The sequence below is a fragment of the Budorcas taxicolor genome, chromosome 24 (assembly GCF_023091745.1).
Source record: "Budorcas taxicolor isolate Tak-1 chromosome 24, Takin1.1, whole genome shotgun sequence".
Taxonomy (NCBI): Eukaryota; Metazoa; Chordata; class Mammalia; order Artiodactyla; family Bovidae; genus Budorcas; species Budorcas taxicolor.
The window spans coordinates 33,498,775-33,519,609 of record NC_068933.1 but is presented as its reverse complement, the minus strand read 5'-3'; the positions used below and the strand labels follow the sequence as shown (position 1 = coordinate 33,519,609).

Sequence of the window (20,835 nt, the reverse complement as noted above, 5' to 3'; positions counted from 1 at the left end):
GGAGAGTGAAAAAGTTGGCTTAAAGCTCAGCATTCAGAAAACGAAGATCATGGCATCCGGTCCCATCACATCATGGGAAATAGATGGGGAAACAGTGGAAACAGTGTCAGACTTTATTTTGGGGGGCTCCAAAATCACTGCAGATGGTGACTGCAGCCATGAAATTAAAAGACGCTTACTCCTTGGAAGGAAAGTTGTGACCAACCTAGATAGTATATTCAAAAGCAGAGACATTACTTTGCCGACTAAGGTCCATCTAGTCAAGGCTATGGTTTTTCCAGTGGTCATGTACGGATGTGAGAGTTGGACTGTGAAGAAAAGTGAGTGCTAAAGAATTGATGCTTTTGAACTGTGGTGTTGGAGAAGACTCTTGAGAGTCCCTTGGTCTACAAGGAAATCCAACTAGTCCATTCTAAAGGAGATCAGCCCTGGGTGTTCTTTGGAAGGAATGATGCTGAAGCTGAAACTCCAGTACTTTGGCCACCTCATGCGAAGAGTTGACTCATTGGAAAAGACTCTGATGCTGGGAGGGATTGGGGGCAGGAGGAGAAGGGGACGACAGAGGATCAGATGGCAGGATGGCATCACCGACTCAATGGACGTGAGTTTGAGTGAACTCCGCGAGTTGGTGATGGACTTGGAGGCCTGGCATGCTGCAGTTTATGGGGTCGCAGAGAGCCGGACATGACTGAGTGACTGAATTGAACTGAACTGAAGTCTGAATCAAGCTCTGAAGAACACACACTATCCTTGGATATTCCACAGGACCCTCAAGATAAACATATTCAAAACTATACTGAGTATCCTCCCTCAAAAATATGCTCCCCCTCAGATTTCCACTTCCTCATTACCCATTCTTCTATTATCATTTATGACCTCCCACATTTATTATACTACATGTTCTATGACAGCAAAACTTCTTCTGTTTTGTTCTCTACTTTATTCCCAATAAATAAAACAGTTACGGGAGATGTAGGAGATGCTTAATGAAGTTATCCAAAAAATGAATAAATCAAATCAATTTCAGTTCAGTTCAGTTCAGTTCAGTTGCTCAGTCGTGTCCGACTCTTTGCGACCCCATGAATCACAGCACGCCAGGCCTCCCTGTCCATCACCATCTCCCGGAGTTCACTCAGACTCACGTCCATTGAGTCCGTGATGCCATCCAGCCATCTCATCCTCGGTCATCCCCTTCTCCTCCTGCCCCCAATCCCTCCCAGCATCACAGTCTTTTTCAATCAGTCAGCTCTTCACATGAGGTGGCCAAAGTACTGGAGTTTCAGCTTCAGCATCATTCCTTCCAAAGAAATCCCAGGGTTGATCTCCTTCAGAATGGACGGGTTGGATCTCCTTGCAGTCCAAGGGACTCTCAAGAGTCTTCTCCAACACCACAGTTCAAAAGCATCAGTTCTTTGGCACTCAGCCTTCTTCACAGTCCAACTCTCACATCCATACATAACCACTGGAAAAACCATAGCCTTGACTAGATGGACCTTAGTCGGCAAAGTAATGTCTCTGCTTTTGAATATACTGTCTAGGTTGGTCATAACTTTCCTTCCAAGGAGTAAGCGTTTTCTAATTTCATGGCTGCAGTCACCATCTGCAGTGACTTTGGAGCCCAAAAAAATAAAGTCAGTCACTGTTTCCACTGTTTCCCCATCTATTTCCCATGGAGTGATGGGACCAGATGCCATGATCTTCGTTTTCTGAATGCTGAGCTTTAAGCCAACTTTTTCACTCTCCACTTTCACTTTCATCAAGAGGCTTTTTAGCTCCTCTTCACTTTCTGCCATAAGGGTGGTGTCATCTGCATATCTGAGGTTATTGATATTTCTCCCGGCAATCTTGATTCCAGCTTGTGCTTCTTCCAGTCCAGCATTTCTCATGATGTACTCTGCATAGAAGTTAAATAAGCAGGGTGACAATATACAGCCTTGACGTACTCCTTTTCCTATTTGGAACCAGTCTGTTGTTCCATGTCCAGTTCTAACTGTTGCTTCCTGACCTGCATACAGATTTCTCAAGAGGCAGGTCAGGTGGTCTGGTATTCCCACCTCTTTCAGAATTTTCCACAGTTTATTGTAATCCACACAGTCAAAGGCTTTGGCATAGTCAATAAAGCAGAAGTAGATGTTTTTGTGGAACTCTCTTGCTTTTTCCATGATCCAGCGGATGTTGGCAATTTGATCTCTGGTTCCTCTGCCTTTTCTAAAACCAGCTTGAACATCAGAATTTACAAGTTCTTCTAACTGACCCTCAGTAACTTAAAATTGGCCTTTCCCATCTATTGATTTATAAAAGTTTATCTTGATTATTGCAACAGTCTCTTAAATGCTTTCTCTTTCTTCAGTCTTTTCACCAGCATTTCTGCCCCTACACTGTTTACAAACATGATTCTAAAATGAAAATATCAACATGTCATTACTCTGATTAAAATCATTCATTGACTGTCTATTACCTTTAGGATAAAATCCAAGTATCATGTCAGTTCTTCATTTCTTTCCCTTTCCCCTCTTCAGCCTTGTGTATTAATCATCCTGAACGTCTTTCAGTTATCTGAACAGAACAGTCTTATGTGCCCTTGCAAAGAAAGGTTTCCCAATAGGTCTTCCTTGGCACTATCCTCCTCCCACTGCCAAACTAACCAAATCAGAACACAACCTCCAACAGTCTCCTTTATCAGGGTTTGTTGTTGTTGTTGTTGTTGTTTCAGTTTTTCACTTTTACAGGTTAGTGAAAAATGAAAGTGTTAGTTGTTCAGTCATGTCTGACTCTTTGTGACCCCAGGGACTGTAGCCCACCAGGCTTCTCTGTCCATGGGATTCTCCAGGCAAGAATACTGAGGCAGGTAGCCATTCTTCTCCAGAGTATCTTTCAAGCCCAGAGATCTAGCCCAGGTCTCTTGCATCTCTTGCACTGCAGGCAGATTCTTTACAATCTGAGCCACCAGGTTCTCACACTCCAATTCCCCTGCCCTAATCATCCAAAGGCAAGGTACGAAATACCTTTAAACAACCTCGATTCTCCAGAACCCACTGCAACTTTCCAAACTAGCCGATCCTAAACCTGTTTATCTTGCCTTGCTATTTCTTCCTATAGGAACCATAATAAAGGTTCCTGCCATGTTTTCCTATGGCTCCTTCTGTCTCTTGACCTACTCTTGGTGATTCCCCACATGGCATGACGTGGTATGCCCTTTCCTGCTGGGAACTGTGAAACAAAGCGTCTTTCCAATAGCAATCATCTCCCCATCTGTTGTCATCAACATGCCTAAATAATAATAAAACCTACATTTTCAAACACCTACTTACATGTTCTTATAGTATCCCAGGTTACAGTTGTGTCTCTATGTCTTTCTCCAGTAATGCACTGTTTTTCTTTTATTTTTTAAATTATGAAAGTATGATAACACACTTACAAGAGATTTGGGAAATACAGAACAAGGTTACATATAGTTCCACTATGTATTACAATTATTTTTTAAGTAGGTAAATTAAGATTCTTAGTTGGACTTTCAATATCAGATTCTCAAAAATTAATGGAATGAATATACAGAGAAGTAGAAGGATATAGCAAACCTGAAGAGCACTATGAGCCAATTCAATATAATTAAGGTTTATACAATTTTCACACAACAGTAGGATAAAAATTCTATTCAAGTTCCCATAGATGATAAACTAGGAGACACTGGAATATATCCAGGGACATAAGTGAAGTGGAAGTCATTCAGTCGTGTCCCACTCTTTGTGACACCATGGCCTATACAGTCCATGGAATTCTCCAGGCTAGAATACTAGAATGGGTAGCCTTTCCCTTCTCCAGGGTCCCGGGACATAAAACAAGGTATAAAAATTTCATGGTATAAAGGTGCTGAAATCATACAGAGTCTGTTCTCTTATCACTCTGGAATTATTTTAGAAATAAATATCAAAAGATATTTCAAAATAACCCACATATTTTCAAGTGCAATGTGGCATTTACCAAGAGTTCTTTGACTTAGCCACTGAAAACCTCAATAAAGTTAGATGACTGAAAAAAAAAGAGGGTGACTGCAGAGAAGAAACTATTTTGGTGAGAAATTAATACCCAAATGAGAAATTAATACCCAAGATACTTTTAAAAATCCCATGTATGTGGTAATTAAAAGTCCAATTTTCAATGATGAATATATCTAAAACGCCCTAAAGAAGGAAAATCACAAAATATCTGCAATAGAATAAAAATGAAGAGAATTTAGCAGAACTTGTTGCATGCAGCTGAAGCTTCTCAGTGCAATTAAATACAATGTGGAGTCTTGAATTATGTGTGAACAACAAATAATGGACACTAGCATAAAATTTTGTGAAATGTGAACAAAATCTGCACTTCAGTTAGTAATACTGTATCACATGTTAATTTTCTGGCTTTTTTTAAAAACATAATATTTAAAGTCTCAGAACTGGATTAAAAGTTTCAAGCCTGATTTGAACTTTTTTAAAAAAATCATTAAGATAATAAGTTTTCTAGAATTTCAGCAGTAGTACTAGATGCCAAAATACATGGAACTATATCAATGTTTTGAGTGAACATAAATTAGAAATCTAGCATTTTATTCATACTGAGTCAAACAAGTGGAATCAAAATGTCATAAATATTTTAGATAGGCAAAATTCACAAATTTTCCAAAATGTATATTATACACACTATTTATACATATATATATACACATATATATACACATACACACACACACACACACACACACACACACACACACACACACACAAAAGGCTTGAGAAAGAACAACAACGTCAAAAAAGAGACAGAGAAATCAGAACACAGAAACTACATGAAATGAGAAGACTGAATACAAAATAGAAAAAAACGTCATCATATAATCCAGTTGTTTTCAGACATGCCTGCTCCTCAGAAACACATCTGGAGCTTTGGAAAACAAAAGCGGTACCTTGGCAATAGTATTTGTTTTTTTTAATTTCAAGAAAATTCTGATATACATTTAATTTTTTTAAAGTGATTACAGGATTTTCTATTAAATGGTAGCTTTAGTGATTCTATTATTTTCTGTTGATCAACCATGATACAGTCGCATTAAAACAAATAATCATTATATAATCAAAATAGTAAAATATGTTTATCAGTTTTCACAATCAATAGGCAGACAAACATAAAACATAATTGGAATTTCCAGTCATAATTGAAACATGATGAACCTAACAGTATAAAATAATTACATACTAATTGGAGGATTAAGTAGAGTGATATGGTAAGTGGAAGAGCATACATGCACATGTTTTCATCCACTCAGCGAGTCTATGTCACTTGGTTCAGTTGACTTCAGTTGAGTCGCTCAGTTGTGTCTGACTCTTTGCGACTTCATGAACCACAGCACTCCAGGCCTCCCTGTCCATCACCAACTCCCGGAATTCACCCAAAACCATATACACTGAGTCAGTGATGCCATCCAACCATCTCATCCTCTGTCGTCCCCTTCTTTTCCTGCCCTCAACCTTTCCCAGCAACAGGGTCTTTTCAAATGAGTCAGCTCTTCACATCAGGTGGCCAAAATATTGGAGTTTCAGCCTCAACATCCGTCCTACCAATGAACACCCAGGACTGATCTCCTTTAGGATGGACTGGTTGGTTCTCCTTGCAGTCCAAGGGACTCTCAAGAGTCATCTCCAACACCACAGTTCAAAAGCATCAATTCTTCGGCACTCAGCTTTCTTTATAGTCCAACTCTCACATCCATACATGACTACTGCAAAAACCATAGCCTTCACTAGATTACCTTTGTTGACCAAGTAATGTCTCTGCTTTTTGACATGCTATCTAGGTTGGTCATAACTTTCCTTCCAAGGAGTAAGTGTCTTTTAATTTCATGGCTGCAGTCACCATCTGCAGTGATTTTGGAGCCCCCCAAGATAAAGTCAGCCACTGTTTCCACTGTTTCCCAAAATTTGCCATGAAGTGATGGGACTGGAGGCCATGATCTTAGTTTTCTGAATGTTCAGCTTAAAGCCAAATTTTTCACTCTCCTCTTTCAATTTCATCAAGAGGCTCTTTATTTCTTCTTCACTTTCTGCCATAAGGATGGTGTCCTCTGCATATCTGAGGTTATTGATATTTCTCCCGGCAATCTTGATTCCAGCTTGTGCTTCATCCAACCCAGCGTTTCTCATGATGTACTCTGCATATAAGTTAAATAAGCAGGGTGACAATATACAGCCTTGATGTAAGTATTCCTTTTCCTATTTGGAACCAGTCTGTTGTTCCATGTCCAGTTCTAACTGTTGCTTCCTGACCTGCAAACAGGTTTCTCAAGAGGCAGGTCAAATGGTCTGGTATTTCCATCTCTTTCAGGTTTTGCCACAGTTTATTGTAATCCACACAGTCAAAGGCTTTGGCATAGTCCATAAAACAGAAATATTCTACTGGAACTCTCTTATGTTTTCCATGATCCAGCAGATGTTGGCAATTTGATCTCTGGTTGCCAGTATTCTTGCCTGGAAAATTCCATGGATGGAGGAACCTGGTAGGTTACAGTCCATGGGGTCGCAAAGAGTCAGACATGACTGAGCAACTGAGCGACTTCACTTTCACTTTCCTCTGCCTTTTCTAAAACCAGCTTGAACATCTTGAAGTTCATGGTTCACGTATTGCTGAAGCCTGGCTTGGAGAGTTTTTAGTATTACTTTACTACCGTGTAGATGAGTGCAATTGTGCGGTAGTTTGAGCATTCTTTGGCATTGCTTTTCTTTGGGATTGGAATGAAAACTGACCTTTTCCAGTCCTGTATCCACTGCTGAGTTTTCCAAATGTGCTGGCATATTGAGTGCAGCACTTTCACAGCATCATCTTTCAGGATTTGAAATAGCTCGACTGGAATTCCATCACCTCCACTAGCTTTGTTTGTAGTGATGCTTTCTAAGGCCCGCTTGACTTCACATTCCAGGATGTCTGGCTCTAGGTGAGTGTGAGTGATCACACCATCGTGATTCTCTGGGTCATGAAGATATTTTTTGTACAGTTCTTCTGTGTATTCTTGCCACCTCTTCTTAATATCTTCTGCTTCTGTTAGGTCCATACCATTTCTGTCCTTTATTGAGCCCATGTTTGCATGAAATATTCCCTTGGTATCTCTAATTTTCTTGAAGAGATCTCTAGTCTTTCCCATTCTGTTGTTTTCCTCTATTTCTTTGCATTGATCGCTGAGGAAGGCTTTCTTATCTCTCCTTGCTATTCTTTGAAACTCTGCATTCAAATGGGTATATCTTTTTTTCTCTCCTTTTCTTTTCACTTCTCTTCTTTTCAGAGCTATTTGTAAGGCCTCCTCAGACAGGTATTTTGCTTTTTTGCATTTATTTTTCTTGGGGATGGTCTTGATTCCTGTCTTCTGTACAATGTCACGAACCTCCGTCCATAGTTCATCAGGCACTCTGTCTGTCAGATCTAGTCCCTTAAATCTATTTCTCACTTCCACTGTATAATCATAAGGGATTTGATTTAGGTCATACCTGAATGGTCTAGTGGTTTTCCCTACTTTCTTCAATTTCAGTTTGAATTTTGCAATAATGAGTTCATGATCTGAGCCACAGTCAGCTCCCAGTCTTGTTTTTGCTGACTGTATAGAGCTTCTCCATCTTTGGCTGCAAAGAATATAATCAACCTGATTTCGGTACTGACCATCTGGTGATGTCCATGTGTAGAGTCTTCTCTTGTGTTGTTGGAAGAGGGTGTTTGCTATGACAAGTGTGTTCTCTTGGCAGAACTCTATTAGCCTTTGTCCTGCTTCATCCTGTACTCCAAGGCCAAATTTGCCTGCTACTCCATGTAACTCTTGACTTCCTACTTTTGCATTCCAGTCCCCTATAATGAAAAGGACATCTTTTCTGGGTGTTAGTTCTAGAAGGTCTTATAGGTCTTTATAAAACCGTTGAACTTCAGCTTCTTCAGCATTACTGGTTGGGGCATAGACTTGGATTACCATGATAGTGAATGGTTTGCCTTGGAAACGAACAGAGATCATTCTGTCATTTTTGAGATCACATCCAAGTACTGCATTTCGGACTCTTTTGTTGACCATGATGGCTACTCCATTTCTTCTAAGGGATTCCTGCCCACACTAGTAGATATAATGGTCATTTGAATTAAATTCACCCATTCCAGTCCATCTTAGTTCACTGATTCCTAGAATGTCAGTGTTCACTTTCGCCATCTCCTGTTTGACCACTTCCAATTTGCCTTGATTCGTGGACCTAACATTCCAGGTTCCCATGCAATATTGCCCTTTACAGCATCATTTGGTTCACATTTACATTTAAGATAAATTATCAGTATGTATGATCCTATACTGTTTTCTTAATTATTTGAGGTTTATTTTGTGTAGGTCTTCTCCTTCTCTTGTGTTTCCTGCCTAGAGAAGTTCCTTTAACATTTGTTGTAACGTTGGTTTCATGGTGAGGAATTCTATTAAACTTTGCTTGTCTGGAAAGCTTTTGATCTCCATCAAATCTGAACAAGAGTCTTGCTGGGTAGAGTATTCTTGGTTGTAGGTTTTTTTCCTTTTATCACTTCAAATATATTGTGCCACTCCTTCTGGCTTGTAAAAAAAGCCAGATTTCTGTTGAGAAATCAGCTGATAATTTTATGGGAGTTCCCTTGTATGTTATTTGTCCTTTTTCCCTTGTTGCATATTTTATCTTTGTCTTTAATTTTGGTCACTTTGATTACTATGTGTCTCAGTGTGTTCTTCCTTGGGTTTATCTTGCCTGGGACTCTTTGTGCTTCCTGGACTTGGTTGACTATATCCTTTCCCATGTTAGGGAAATTTTCAGCTATTATTCTTCTAATATTTTCTCAGGTCCTTTTTCCCTTCTCCTTCCAGAACCCCTGTAATGTGACTGCTCATGGGTTTAATGTTGTCCCAAGCATCTCATAGGCTGTCTTCACTTTTTTCATTATTTTTTCTGTATTCTTTTCTGCAGCAGTGATTTCCACCATTCTGTTCTCCAGATCACTTATCCGTTCCTCTGCCTCAGTTATTCTGCTATTGATTCTTCATCTCTAGTGTACTGTTATCTCTGTTCATTTGTTCTTCAGTTCTTCTAGGCCTTTGGTAAACATTTTTTGCATCTTCATTCTTTTTCCAAGACCCTGGATCATCTTCACTATCACCATTCCGAATTCTTTTTTCTGGAAGATTGCCTATCTCCACTTCATTTAGTTGTTTTTCTGGAGTTTTTTCTTGTCCCTTCATCTGAGACGTAATGTTCTGCTTTTTCATTCTGAGTAACTTTTGTAATGTGGCTTTTGTTCTAGCCATTGTAGGAGTGTGGTTCTTCTTTCTTTTTCTGTCTTCCTTCTGGTAGATGAGGCTAAGAGCCTTGTGTAAGCTTCCTGATGGGAGGGACTGGCAGTGAGAGAAACTGGGTCTTGTTCTGGTGGGCAGGGCCATGCTTATTAAATCTTTAATCCAATTATTTGCTGATGGGTGGAGTTGTGCTCCCTTTCTATTAGTTGTCTGGCTTGTGGCAACCCACCCCTGGGGTCTATGAACTCTGTGTGGGGTTAATGGCAACCTCCAGAAGGACTTACGCCAAGAGGCATTTTCCAGGACTGCTGCCAGTGCCATCATCCCTGCAGAAGCCATTGCTGACCCACACCTCCACAGGAGACTCTCCAACACTAGCAGGTAGGTCTGATTCGGTCTCCTGTGGGATCTCTGCTCCTTTCCCTTGGGTCTTGGTATATGGAAGATTTTGTTTGTGCCTTCCAAGAGTCAAGTCTCTGTTTCCCTCAGTCCTGTAGAAATCCTATAATCAAGTCCTGCTGCCTTCAAAGTCAGGTTCGGTGGGGATTCCCAGTCCCTTTGCCAGATCTCCTAGCTGGGAAGCCTGATGTGAGGCTCAGAATCATCACAACAGGGAAGAAGGAGAACTTCTTTGGCATTATTGTCCTCCAGATTTTGGATGGCCAAGCTGGCAGGTAGAGGATTTTATCATGTTTGCACCCCTCCTACTGTCTCAATGTGGCTTCTTGTCTTTGGACATGGGGTATCTTTTCTGGGGACATGGGGTTCCATCATCATCTTGTCAATGGCTGTTCAACACCTCACTACGATTTTGGTGCTCTTGCAGGAAGAGATGAGTGCATGTTCTTTTACTCCACCACCTTGAACTGGAAACTTCGCACTGTGTTTTGATTGTACCATAGACTCCCTCAATCTGGCACTGAATTCACTAGGCTACAACTGTGGATTTAAAATTTGTGAAGGGACTGAAGATATCACTATTCTTCTTTACATGCCCAATATCTGGTAACACCGATGTCATATTTAGCTCAATATTTGTCTTATTAAAGAATATATAAATATTTGTAACAACATAGGAAAGAGATGCTTAATCAGCATTTTATAACTGGCAAATCTGGCAATTTGGACAAGAAGCTTTTAAAACAACATAACCCTGAAACAAGAATTGATGCTTTTGAATTGTGGTGTCAGAGAAGACTCTTGAGAGTCCCTTGGAATGTGAGGAGATCCAACCAGTCCATCCTAAAGGAGATCAGTCCTGGGTGTTAAGTGGAAGGACTGATGCTGAAGCTGAAACTCCAGTACTTTGGCCACTTGATGCGAAGAGCTGACTCACTGGAAAAGACCCTGATGCTGGGAAAGATTGAGGGCAGGAGGAGAAAGGGACGACAGAGGATGAGATGGCTGGATGGCATCACCAACTCGATGGACATGGGTTTGGGTGGACTCCGGGAGTTGGTAATGGACAGGGGGTCCTGGTGTGCTGTGATTCATGGGGTCACAAAGAGTTGGACACAACTGAGTGGCTGAACTGAACTGAATCCTAAAACAAAATAATTTTCATAAACCAAAATATTTCCTGGAAATTTAGTCATCTTTACCAGAAATATCTCAGCTTTCTCCTAATGTTCCTTTTGCTCTTTTCCCTAATACTCATTTAATAAGTATTTTAATATCCTTCCCTAAATCTCTCCCATCTCAAACTCTCAACTCACTTCCTGACAAGCTCTACAATCCTACAAATAGAATTGGAAATCAGTATGATTCACATTCTCTGTGGTTTTCCACAGATGTGATAATCAAATATTTCAGAAAAAAATTTATAAAATATGTTTTATCCCTGTTTTCTGAAATCTTTGAAGTATGGGAGAAATAAAGCAACATTTTACTGAAAACAAACTAAGTTATCACCTCAAGAGTCTGAAGTTCAGAGGTCCTCAAATTGTTTATGGGAATAAGTAATCTAGAGGAGCATTTAGACTAGACTCAATCAGCTGCATGAATAAAACCATTAAAAAATCTTGATACTTTAACGTAAGCTGCTGCTGCTGCTGCTGCTAAGTTGCTTCAGTCATGTCCGACTCTGTGCGACCCCATAGATGGCAGCCCACCAGGTTTATCATAAATGGTTATACCATCATTAATTCTGTGCCAATAAATATCTTATTAGCCAAACATTTTCTAGACTACATGCTGCTCTTCAGGTACCCTAAAACAAGAATTAATGCTTAAAGAATTTCACTTAAAAATATCACCATTAAAAATTTTATGGATTGAGAGAGACTCTAAAGTTGTGAACTATCAGAAAAATAATAATAAAACCATTTTGTTATGCAGGTTTGTCACAAAGAGATTTCAAATAAAATATTTCTGATAGAACTAGTGCAATTTTGAATATTTGGTTCTTCACTGTTCTCTGGGAGTGACATGGAAGTAAGAAGACTGGAATCTTTAAGTTCCTTTCTAGCTAGGGATAATCATACATTCATATCAAATATTCAAGTGCAAAGAAAAAGTAAAACACATACCAAAGCTTTGTCTACCACGATATGCATTTCTAGATAAAGAGGAATTAAATCAGTTGAAACAGTTGATTCTGGCTAGAAAAAAGAACAACAACATTTAAAGACTTGAAAACTTTCACAACTTGTTTATTCTAAACTTTTAGAATATTTACACCTTTATTTAATCATAGTTGAAATATATACATATATACACTTAAATTATAAGACGATGTTTTGATATACTTATGCAATGTGAAATAACTGCCACAATCATGCTAATTAACATATCAACTCTCATATAGTTACCATTTTCTTTTTTCTTGTGTGTGTGTGTGGTAAGAGCACATAAGATCAACCCTCTCAGAAAATTTAAATTTTACAATATAATAATTGCTTACTACAGTTATGCTACTGTTTATTAAATTTCCAGAACTTACTTATTTGCATAGATCAAACTTTATACCCTTTAACCAACATTTTCCTGTTCCTGTTGGCCTGCAGCCTCTGACAAATACCACTGCACTGTGTCTATGGGTTTGACTATTGTAGATTCCACATAAAAGTGAGATGTAGTATTCATCTTTCTGTGTCTGGCTTATTTTACTAACATAATGTCCTCAGTTCAGTTCAGTCGTTCAGTCTTGTCTGACTCTTTGCTACCCCATGGGTTGCAGCATGCCAGGCTTCCCTGTCCATCACCAACTCCCACAGCTTACTCAAATTCATGTCCATTGCATTGGTGATGCCATCCAACTATCTCATCCTCTGTTGTCCCCTTCTCCTGCCTTCAATCTTTTCCAGCATCAGGGTCTTTTCCAATGAGTCTGCTCTTTGCATCAGGTGGCCAAAGTATTGGAGTTTCAGCTTCAAAATCAGTCCTACCAATGAATGTTCAGGATTGATTGCCTTTTAGGATTGACTGGTTTGATCTCCTTGCTGTCCAAGGGACTCTCAAGAGTCTTCTCCAACACCACGGTTCAAAGCATGTATTCTTCAGCACTCAGCTTTCTTTATGGTCCAACTCTCACAACCAAACAAGACTACTAGAAAAACCATAGCTTTGACTACATGTACTTTGTCGGCAAAGTAATGTCTCTACTTTTTAATATGCTGCCTAGGTTGGTCATAGCTTTTCTTCCAAGGAGCGTCTTTTAATTTCATGGCTGCAGCCACCATCTGCAGTGATTTTGGAGCCCAAGAAAATAAAGTCTTTCACTGTTTCCATTGTTTCCCCATCTATTTGCCATTTAGTGATGGGACTGGATGCCATGATCTTCGTTTTTTCAATGTTGAGCTTTAACATCCTCAAGATTCATCCATATTGCCAAAAATGGCAGCACTTTCTTCTTAAGGCTGAATAACATTCCACTATATTGATAAATGTACATAACAATTTATTTAATCATTAATTTATCCAGATACTCAGATTGGTTCATATTTGTGCTACTGCAAATAATGCTTCAGTGAACACAGGCATGCATATATGTTTTCAAGTTAGTGCATTTGTCTTCTACAAAGAAGAATTATGATTTCAGGTCTTATATTCAAGTCTTTAATTCATTTTGAGTTTATTTTGTGTATTGTATAAAACAGTGATCAATTCATTCTTTTGTATGTCACTGTCCGGTTTTCCTAATACCATTTATTGAAAAGTCTGTCCTTTCTCAATCGTATATTTTTGGTTCTTCTGTCATAAATTTATTAACCATATATATTTGGGTTTATTTCTGTCTGTTGGGTTTATTTATAGTCTGTTCCACCAATCTGGGTATATCTTTTCATGTCAGTATAATATTATTTTAATGAATATAGTTTTGTAATATACTCTGAAATCAGAGAATCTGAAGACTCCAGCTTTGTTTCCTTTCTCAAGATTGTTTTGTTATTTGGTGATTGTAGTCCCATACAAATTTAAGGATTATTTTCCTGTTTCTTTGAAAAATACCATGGGAATTTTATAGGGATTGCATTGAATATGTAGATTGCTTTGGGTAGTATGGAAATTTTAACAACCTTGATTCTCCCAATCCATGAGCATGGAATATCTTTCCATTTGTTTGTGTCTTCTTCAATTTCTTTCATCTATATCTTGTAATTTTCAATATAGAGTTCTTTCACTTCCTTGGTTAAATTTATCCCTAGGTATCATATTCTTTTTGATGCATTGTAAATGGGTTGTTTATTTCTACTTTTGACAGTTTATTAGTGGTGTATAGAAACACAACAGATTTCTGTACATTTGTTTTGTATCCTGCAAATTTACTGAATTCGTTTATTAGTTTCAACAGTCTTTCTGTTATGGAGGCCTCTTAGATAATCACCAAGACTGCAGCCTGAGAGGCAGACTTCTAATTACATGCACATATATTACATGCACATATATTGTGTATATATAAGTGTAATGTTTCCCAGACACTTCAGAGGGTAAGTGCTATCTTTGAGTACTCCATCTGCCCGAGTTTTTAAAAGTATTACCCCAGTTTTTGAAGCTGCCCTCCAGGGAATGCTCCTTGATTGCCTGGCTCTGGTGGCTAGGGGGCTTGCATTTCTGAGACACAAAGGACTGCAACTATTGAAGAGATGGCTCTTGGCAAGCTGCAAATCCCAGAGCACTGTGTAGATAACATACTGAGGAAGGCTTCAGGTTTAGCACACATCCAGTGCAAACGACAGAGCTTCTCTCAAGGAATGCAGTCTGTGGACACCATCTTGGCATACTCCCTTTGCCTCGCTCCAGCTCTCCAATATCTCCCAGAAAAGAGCATATACACTTATTTGGAGCCCCAGGTTTTATGACTGCTGCTGAGGAAACACTGCTAGATATCCTGGAGAACAGTGCGTACACTTGCAATCCCACAGGACTATATACATGTGCATACTTTTGAAAGCAGCTGCCTGAAGATCTAGTTTGCAAACAACCAGAATCTAAGTACTAAGCATCTCCCCTTCAAGACACTAATATGCTACTTCGATAAGCACAAAGTTTTGAGAGATGACAAAGAGCTGGAACAGGGTTGAACAACAAGTTTCACTCTTACACAAGGACATGCCAAGATTAGGAGAGGTGGTTTTTCATCTACTGTATAAAAACCAACACAGAAAGTCAAGCAAGATGAAAAAACAGAGGACTTGTTCCAATTGGAAGAACAAGATAGAAAACTCATTAAAAGGAAAAAAACTCAATGAAATGGAGACATGTAATTTACCTGATAAAGAGTTTAAAGTACTTGTCTTAAAGATGCTCACTGAACTGGAGAGATGAGTCAATGAATATAGTGAGAACTTTAACACAGAGAGAGAAAATATAAGAAACTATCAAAGAGTAGTCACAGAACTGTAGAATACAATAACAAGTGAAAAATACAGTAGAAAGAGTCAACGGTGGAGTAGGTGAAGCAGAAGAAAAAAACTCAGTCAACCCAAAGAAAATGCAGTGGAACTCAGTCAGAGAAACAAACAGAAGAAAGAATTTAAAATAGGAAAGATAGCATAAGGGGCTACAAAATAATAAACTAACAAACATTTGCATTTACAGAAGTCCTAGGAGAAGAAAAAGGGGTAGAAATTTTGTCTATAGAGACAATGATTGAAAACTTCCCTAACATGGGTAAGAAAACAGACATTTGGACTAGGGAAGCCCACTATCTTTTTTAAAAATGCAAAGATCCCCACTCCAAAGCACATTATAATTTTAATGTCAAAAGTTAAGTAGAAGGACAATGCTAAGAGCCACAAGAGAAAATGTTTTACATACAAGGGAATTGCTATAAGACTATTAGCAATTTTTCAGCAAAAAACTCTGCAGGCCAGAAGAGAACAGCACAATATATTCAGAATGCTAGAAAAAAATTCTATCTCTTCTTCAACTCTGAATAATAAAGCTTCCAAGTTTTATAAACAAAGATAAAAGAGTTCATCAATATTAAACTAGTCTGACAAGAAATTTTAAAGGGACTTATTTTAGTTGAAAAAAAAGTGTACTAATTAGTGATAAGAAAATAACTTTGAAACAATGAAGATAAAAAGGTAACATATCAAAACATTTGAGATACAATTAAAAAAGAAGAAAACTTATAATATAAATGCTTAACTTAACTTTATACCTGAAGAAACTAGATAAACAGGAGCAAACTAAAACCAAATCTACCCAAAGGATGAAATATGAAATAGAAATTAGAGAACAGAGTTTTTATCAAGACAGATGAGTAAATAGATCCTGAGCTCAACTCCTCCCACAACCACATCAAAATCACAACTATCTTCAGAATAACCATGCATGAAAAAGACTGGAACTTACCAGAAAGGATCTCCTACAACTAAAGCTATCAAGAAGGAACCAAAGAGACAGACAGGAGGAGCAAACTCGCAAAATAATGAAACTTCATAACTCCCAGAATGGCAACCTACAAACTGGAAAATAATTATACTACACAGATTATTCCAGGGGAATTAGAGTTCTTGAGCCCCAGGTCAAGCTCGCTAGTCTGGGAAGTAGCACTAGAAGTCCAGCACTGGGAAGATGAGCCCCTTCAAAGCATTTTGCTTTGAAGGCCACTGGAGCTTAATTTCAGGATCTTCACAGGACTAGGGGATAAAGAGACATCAGTCCCAAGAGCACACACAAAATCTTATACGCACCAGGACCCAGGGCAAAAGAATATGACAGGTGCCTAAGCTAGACCCACCTACTGATCCTGGAGAGTCTCAATAAGCATGGTACAGCTGCAGCTCACTGTTGGGAGCCAGCATGAGGAACTCCGCCCATGGCAAAGGTCATGAGGAAGGAAGCTTGGCGTATGCAAAGGCGTGATCAAGCCTCAGGAAACCCCCTGTTCCCGAGCATCTACTCCCAAAACCAGAGTACTTTACGGGGAGCTCTCCCCCATAACCATTTCTCTCGGAGAAGGAGTTAACTTGCAGCTCCAAGTTAATAAAAATTCCTGGGCGTGATAAGAGTGTTTCAACTTACAAACTCTGAAGGTTCTCTGGCCTGCCTGATCAGGCTCAACCAGCCGCATGTGATTGTTTACAGCCTCCCAACTGTGAGAGGCACGGGATGTTTTAAAACTTTCTAAATACAGACTCTTTTGAGAAGTTAGAAGATCATTAGTATAGTATTAGTGGGTTGATTAGGAATTATATTGGTGAAGGGTTTTTTCATTTGTCGTGCCAATAATTACTGCTAATTCCCTGCCCTGGGTGTGACAAGGATGTCTCAGGTCAAACCTCTCTGCTGACAGACTAGCTTGTGTGACAACCTCTCAACCATAAACAGCACAGAGAGTTTGGAGTATTAGCATAGGGCTTTTTTCATTGATGAGTCAATGATTGCCATCAGGCCTCCATATCCTTAGGCACCTGGGAATATATTAATCAATGTATTTGGAATATAGAAAAGGAAATATAGTAGTTTTTTGATGTTAGCAATACTAGACTTTCTGAGTTAATGAATTTTCTCTTTTGTTATAGATCACTGTACTTTGTTATAAATCACTATAAATCACTGTGTCCTTGCTATGCAAAAATGTAACTTTATCACTATCTTAAGTCTAAATAGATCTTAAGGGAAACATTGGTGAAGGGTTTACATTTGTTGAGCCAATATTTGCTGCTAAATCTCCATATTCCTGCCCTTATAATGAATATAACTAGCATATAGGAGAAATAAGTATTAACCTTTAAGATTAATCATGTTAAACCTTAGGTTAACTAAATTCCTTTCTTGATTGTAACTCACTACACCCTCACCCTATAGGAACGCAACTTTATTTGGAGGGTGGCACCTGATTTAAGAAAAAATCACCCCTGGAAAAATAAGTTTTCTGGTTAACTGACAGGTATCAGAAAGGGCCATAAAATGTAGGCAGACCTCATGGCCAGAAGATGATGAAACTCATAAGACCTTTGTATAATTTTATATGAAGCACCTGATTGTGACAAGGGTCAGGTCTGCTGACCCCCGCATGACTCTGTATTCATCCCTATGTATAACAAAAAGGTATATAAACAAACCTGAAAAATAAAGAAATCGGATCAGTTTCCGGAAAGACTGATACCCCCATGTCGTTCTTTCTTGCTCCTCGTTTTTCTGGCTGAATTCCCATCTGGAGCATGGATGCTATTCCACGTAATCCAAGTTATTCAGCATCTTTTTCTCCACTAATCTTCCTACTACACTATCCATTTCTAATCTCTCTATATATCTGTAATTAAATATGTATTTTTCCAAGGACGCTGACTCCGTCCCCACCTTTGAATTACCCTGGATTCACCGGGGCTGGACCCCGGCAGCTCACATTGGAGATATAACCACTGATAGTAGGCATATTTGGAAACATTCAACCATGTGAACACTGCTACTAGTGGCTGCAATCTTGACACATTAACATCAAGACCAACTTAAGACCTGGAATGCACATGACATCTCCTACAGAAGGCCACTTCTCCAAAGTTGAGAAATGTAACTAACCTACCACATACATAAAAACACAAATAGCAATTTATACTTTTTTTAAATGAAGCAAAAGAAAACATTACAGTAGAAGGAATAAGATAAAATTTCAAAAGAACTAAGTGAAGTAGAAATAGACAACCCACCCAAGAAAGAGGGCAGAGGAACGACTATAACGTGACCAAAGAACTAAGGAGGACAAGAGATGCACAGAGCAAGAAGTTAGCAGTTCTTAACAAAGAGATAGAAAAAATAAAGAAAGAAAGGATGATCAGAGATGAAGAATAACTGAACGTCCAAGAAGCAGTAGCTGTGCAGGCACAGGAGGGCCAAGAGGAGCCACTTCATGTTCAAGGTCAGGAGGGGCAGCTGTGAGGAGATACCCCTCATCCACGGTAAGGAGCAGTGGCTGCGCTTTGCTGCAGCAGCCGTGAAGAGATACCCTACGTCCAAGGTAAGAGAAACCCAAGTAAGATGGTAAGTGTTGTAAGAGGGCATCAGAGGGCAGACAAACTGAAACCATACTCACAGAAAACTAGTCAATCTAATCACACAGACCACAGCCTGGTCTAACTCAATGAAACTAAGCAATGCCCTGTGGGGCCACTCAAGACGGGCGGGTCATGGTGGAGAGATCTGACAGAATGTGGTCCACTGGAGAAGGGAATGGCAAACCACTTCAGTATTCTTGCCTTGAGAACCCCATGAAAAGGCAAAATGATAGGATACTGAAAGAGGAACTCCCCAGGTCGGTAGGTGTCCAATATGCTACTGGAGATCAGTGGAGAAATAACCCCAGAAAGAATGAAGGGATGGAGCCAAAGCAAAAACAATACCCAGCTGTGGATGTGACCGGTGATAGAGTCAAGGTCCGATGCTGTAAAGAGCAATACTGCAAAGGAACCTGGAATGTTAGGTCCATGAATCAAGGCAAATTGGAAGTGGTCAAACAGGAGATGGCAAGAGTGAACATCAACATTTTAAGAATCAGCGAACTAAGATGGACTGGAATGGGTGAATTTAACTCAAATGACCATTATATCTACTACTGCGGGCAGGAATCCCTTAAAAGAAATGGAATAGCCATCATGGTCAACAAAAGAGTCCGAATGCAGTACTTGGATGTGATCTCAAAAATGACAGAATGATCTCTGTTCGTTTCCAAGGCAAACCATTCACTATCATGGTAATCCAAGTCTATGCCCCAACCAGTAATGCTGAAGAAGCTGAAGTTGAACAGTTCTATGAAGACTAACAAGACCTTTTAGAAATAACACCAAGAAAAGATGTCCTTTTCATTATAGGGGACTGGAATGCAAAAGTAAGAAATCAAGAGTTACATGGAGTAGTAGGCAAATTTGGCCTTGGAGTACAGAATGAAGCAGGGCGAAGGCTGATAGAGTTTTGCCAAGAGAATGCACTTATCATAGCAAACACCCTCTTTCAACAACACAAGAAAAGACTCTACACATGAACATCACCAGATGGTCAACAGCGAAATCAGATTGATTACATTTTTTGCAGCCAAAGATGGAGAAGCTCTATACAGTCAGCAAAAACAAGACCAGGAGCTGACTGTGGCTCACATCATGAACTCCTTATTGCCAAATTCAGACTTAAATTGAAGAAAGTAGGGAAAACCACTAGACCATTCAGGAATGACCTAAATCAAATCCCTTATGATTATACAGTGGAAGTGAGAAATAGATTTAAGGGACTAGATCTGATATAGTGCGTGATGAACTATGGACACAGGTTCGTGACATTGTACAGGAGACAGGGATCAAGACCATCCCCATGGAAAAGTAATGCAAAAAAGCAAAATGGCTGTCAGGGGAGGCCTTACAAATAGCTGTGAAAAGGAGAGAAGCGAAAAGCAAAGAGAAAAGGAAAGATATAAACATCTGAATGCAGAGTTCCAAAGAACAGCAAGAAGAGATAAGAAAGCCTTCCTCAGTATTCAATGCAAAGAAATCGAGGAAAACAACAGAATGGGAAAGACTAGAGATCTCTTCAAGAAAATTAGAGATACCAAGGGAACATTTCATGCAAAGATGGGCTTGATAAAGGACAGAAATGATATGGACCTAACAGAAGCAGAAGATATTAAGAAGAGGTGGCAGGAATACACGGAAGAACTGTACAAAAAAGATCTTCACGACCCAGATAATCATGATGATGTGATCACTAATCTAGAGCCAGACATCCTGGAATGTGAAGTCAAGTGGGCCTTGGAAAGCATCACTATGAGCAAAGCTAGTGGAGGTGATACAATTCCAGTTGAGCTATTTCAAATCCTGGAAGATGATGCTGTGAAAGTGCTGCACTCAATAGGTCAACAAATTTGGAAAACTCAGCAGTGGATACAGGACTGGAAAAGGTCAGTTTGTATTCTAATCCCAAAGAAAGGCAATGCCAAAGAATGCTCAAACTACCGCACAATTGCATTCATCTCACATTCTAGTAAAGTAATGCTCAAAATTCTCCAAGCCAGGCTTCAGCAATACATTACCGCGAACTTCCTGATGTTCAAGCTGGTTTTAGAAAAGGCAGAGGAACCAGAGATCAAA

The 20,835-nt window shown here is 39.2% G+C and overlaps 1 protein-coding gene across 1 annotated transcript in view; it reads right to left on the bottom strand.

Annotated features, from left to right (window-relative positions):
* LOC128068265 (disintegrin and metalloproteinase domain-containing protein 32-like) overlaps window positions 1-20,835 on the bottom strand; it is a 188,905-nt gene that overhangs the window by 109,624 nt on the left and 58,446 nt on the right. Inside the window, exon 8 of the mRNA XM_052661387.1 lies at window positions 11,839-11,910. Coding sequence (XP_052517347.1) covers window positions 11,839-11,910 — 72 coding nt within the window. The remainder of the gene's footprint in view (window positions 1-11,838; window positions 11,911-20,835) is intronic.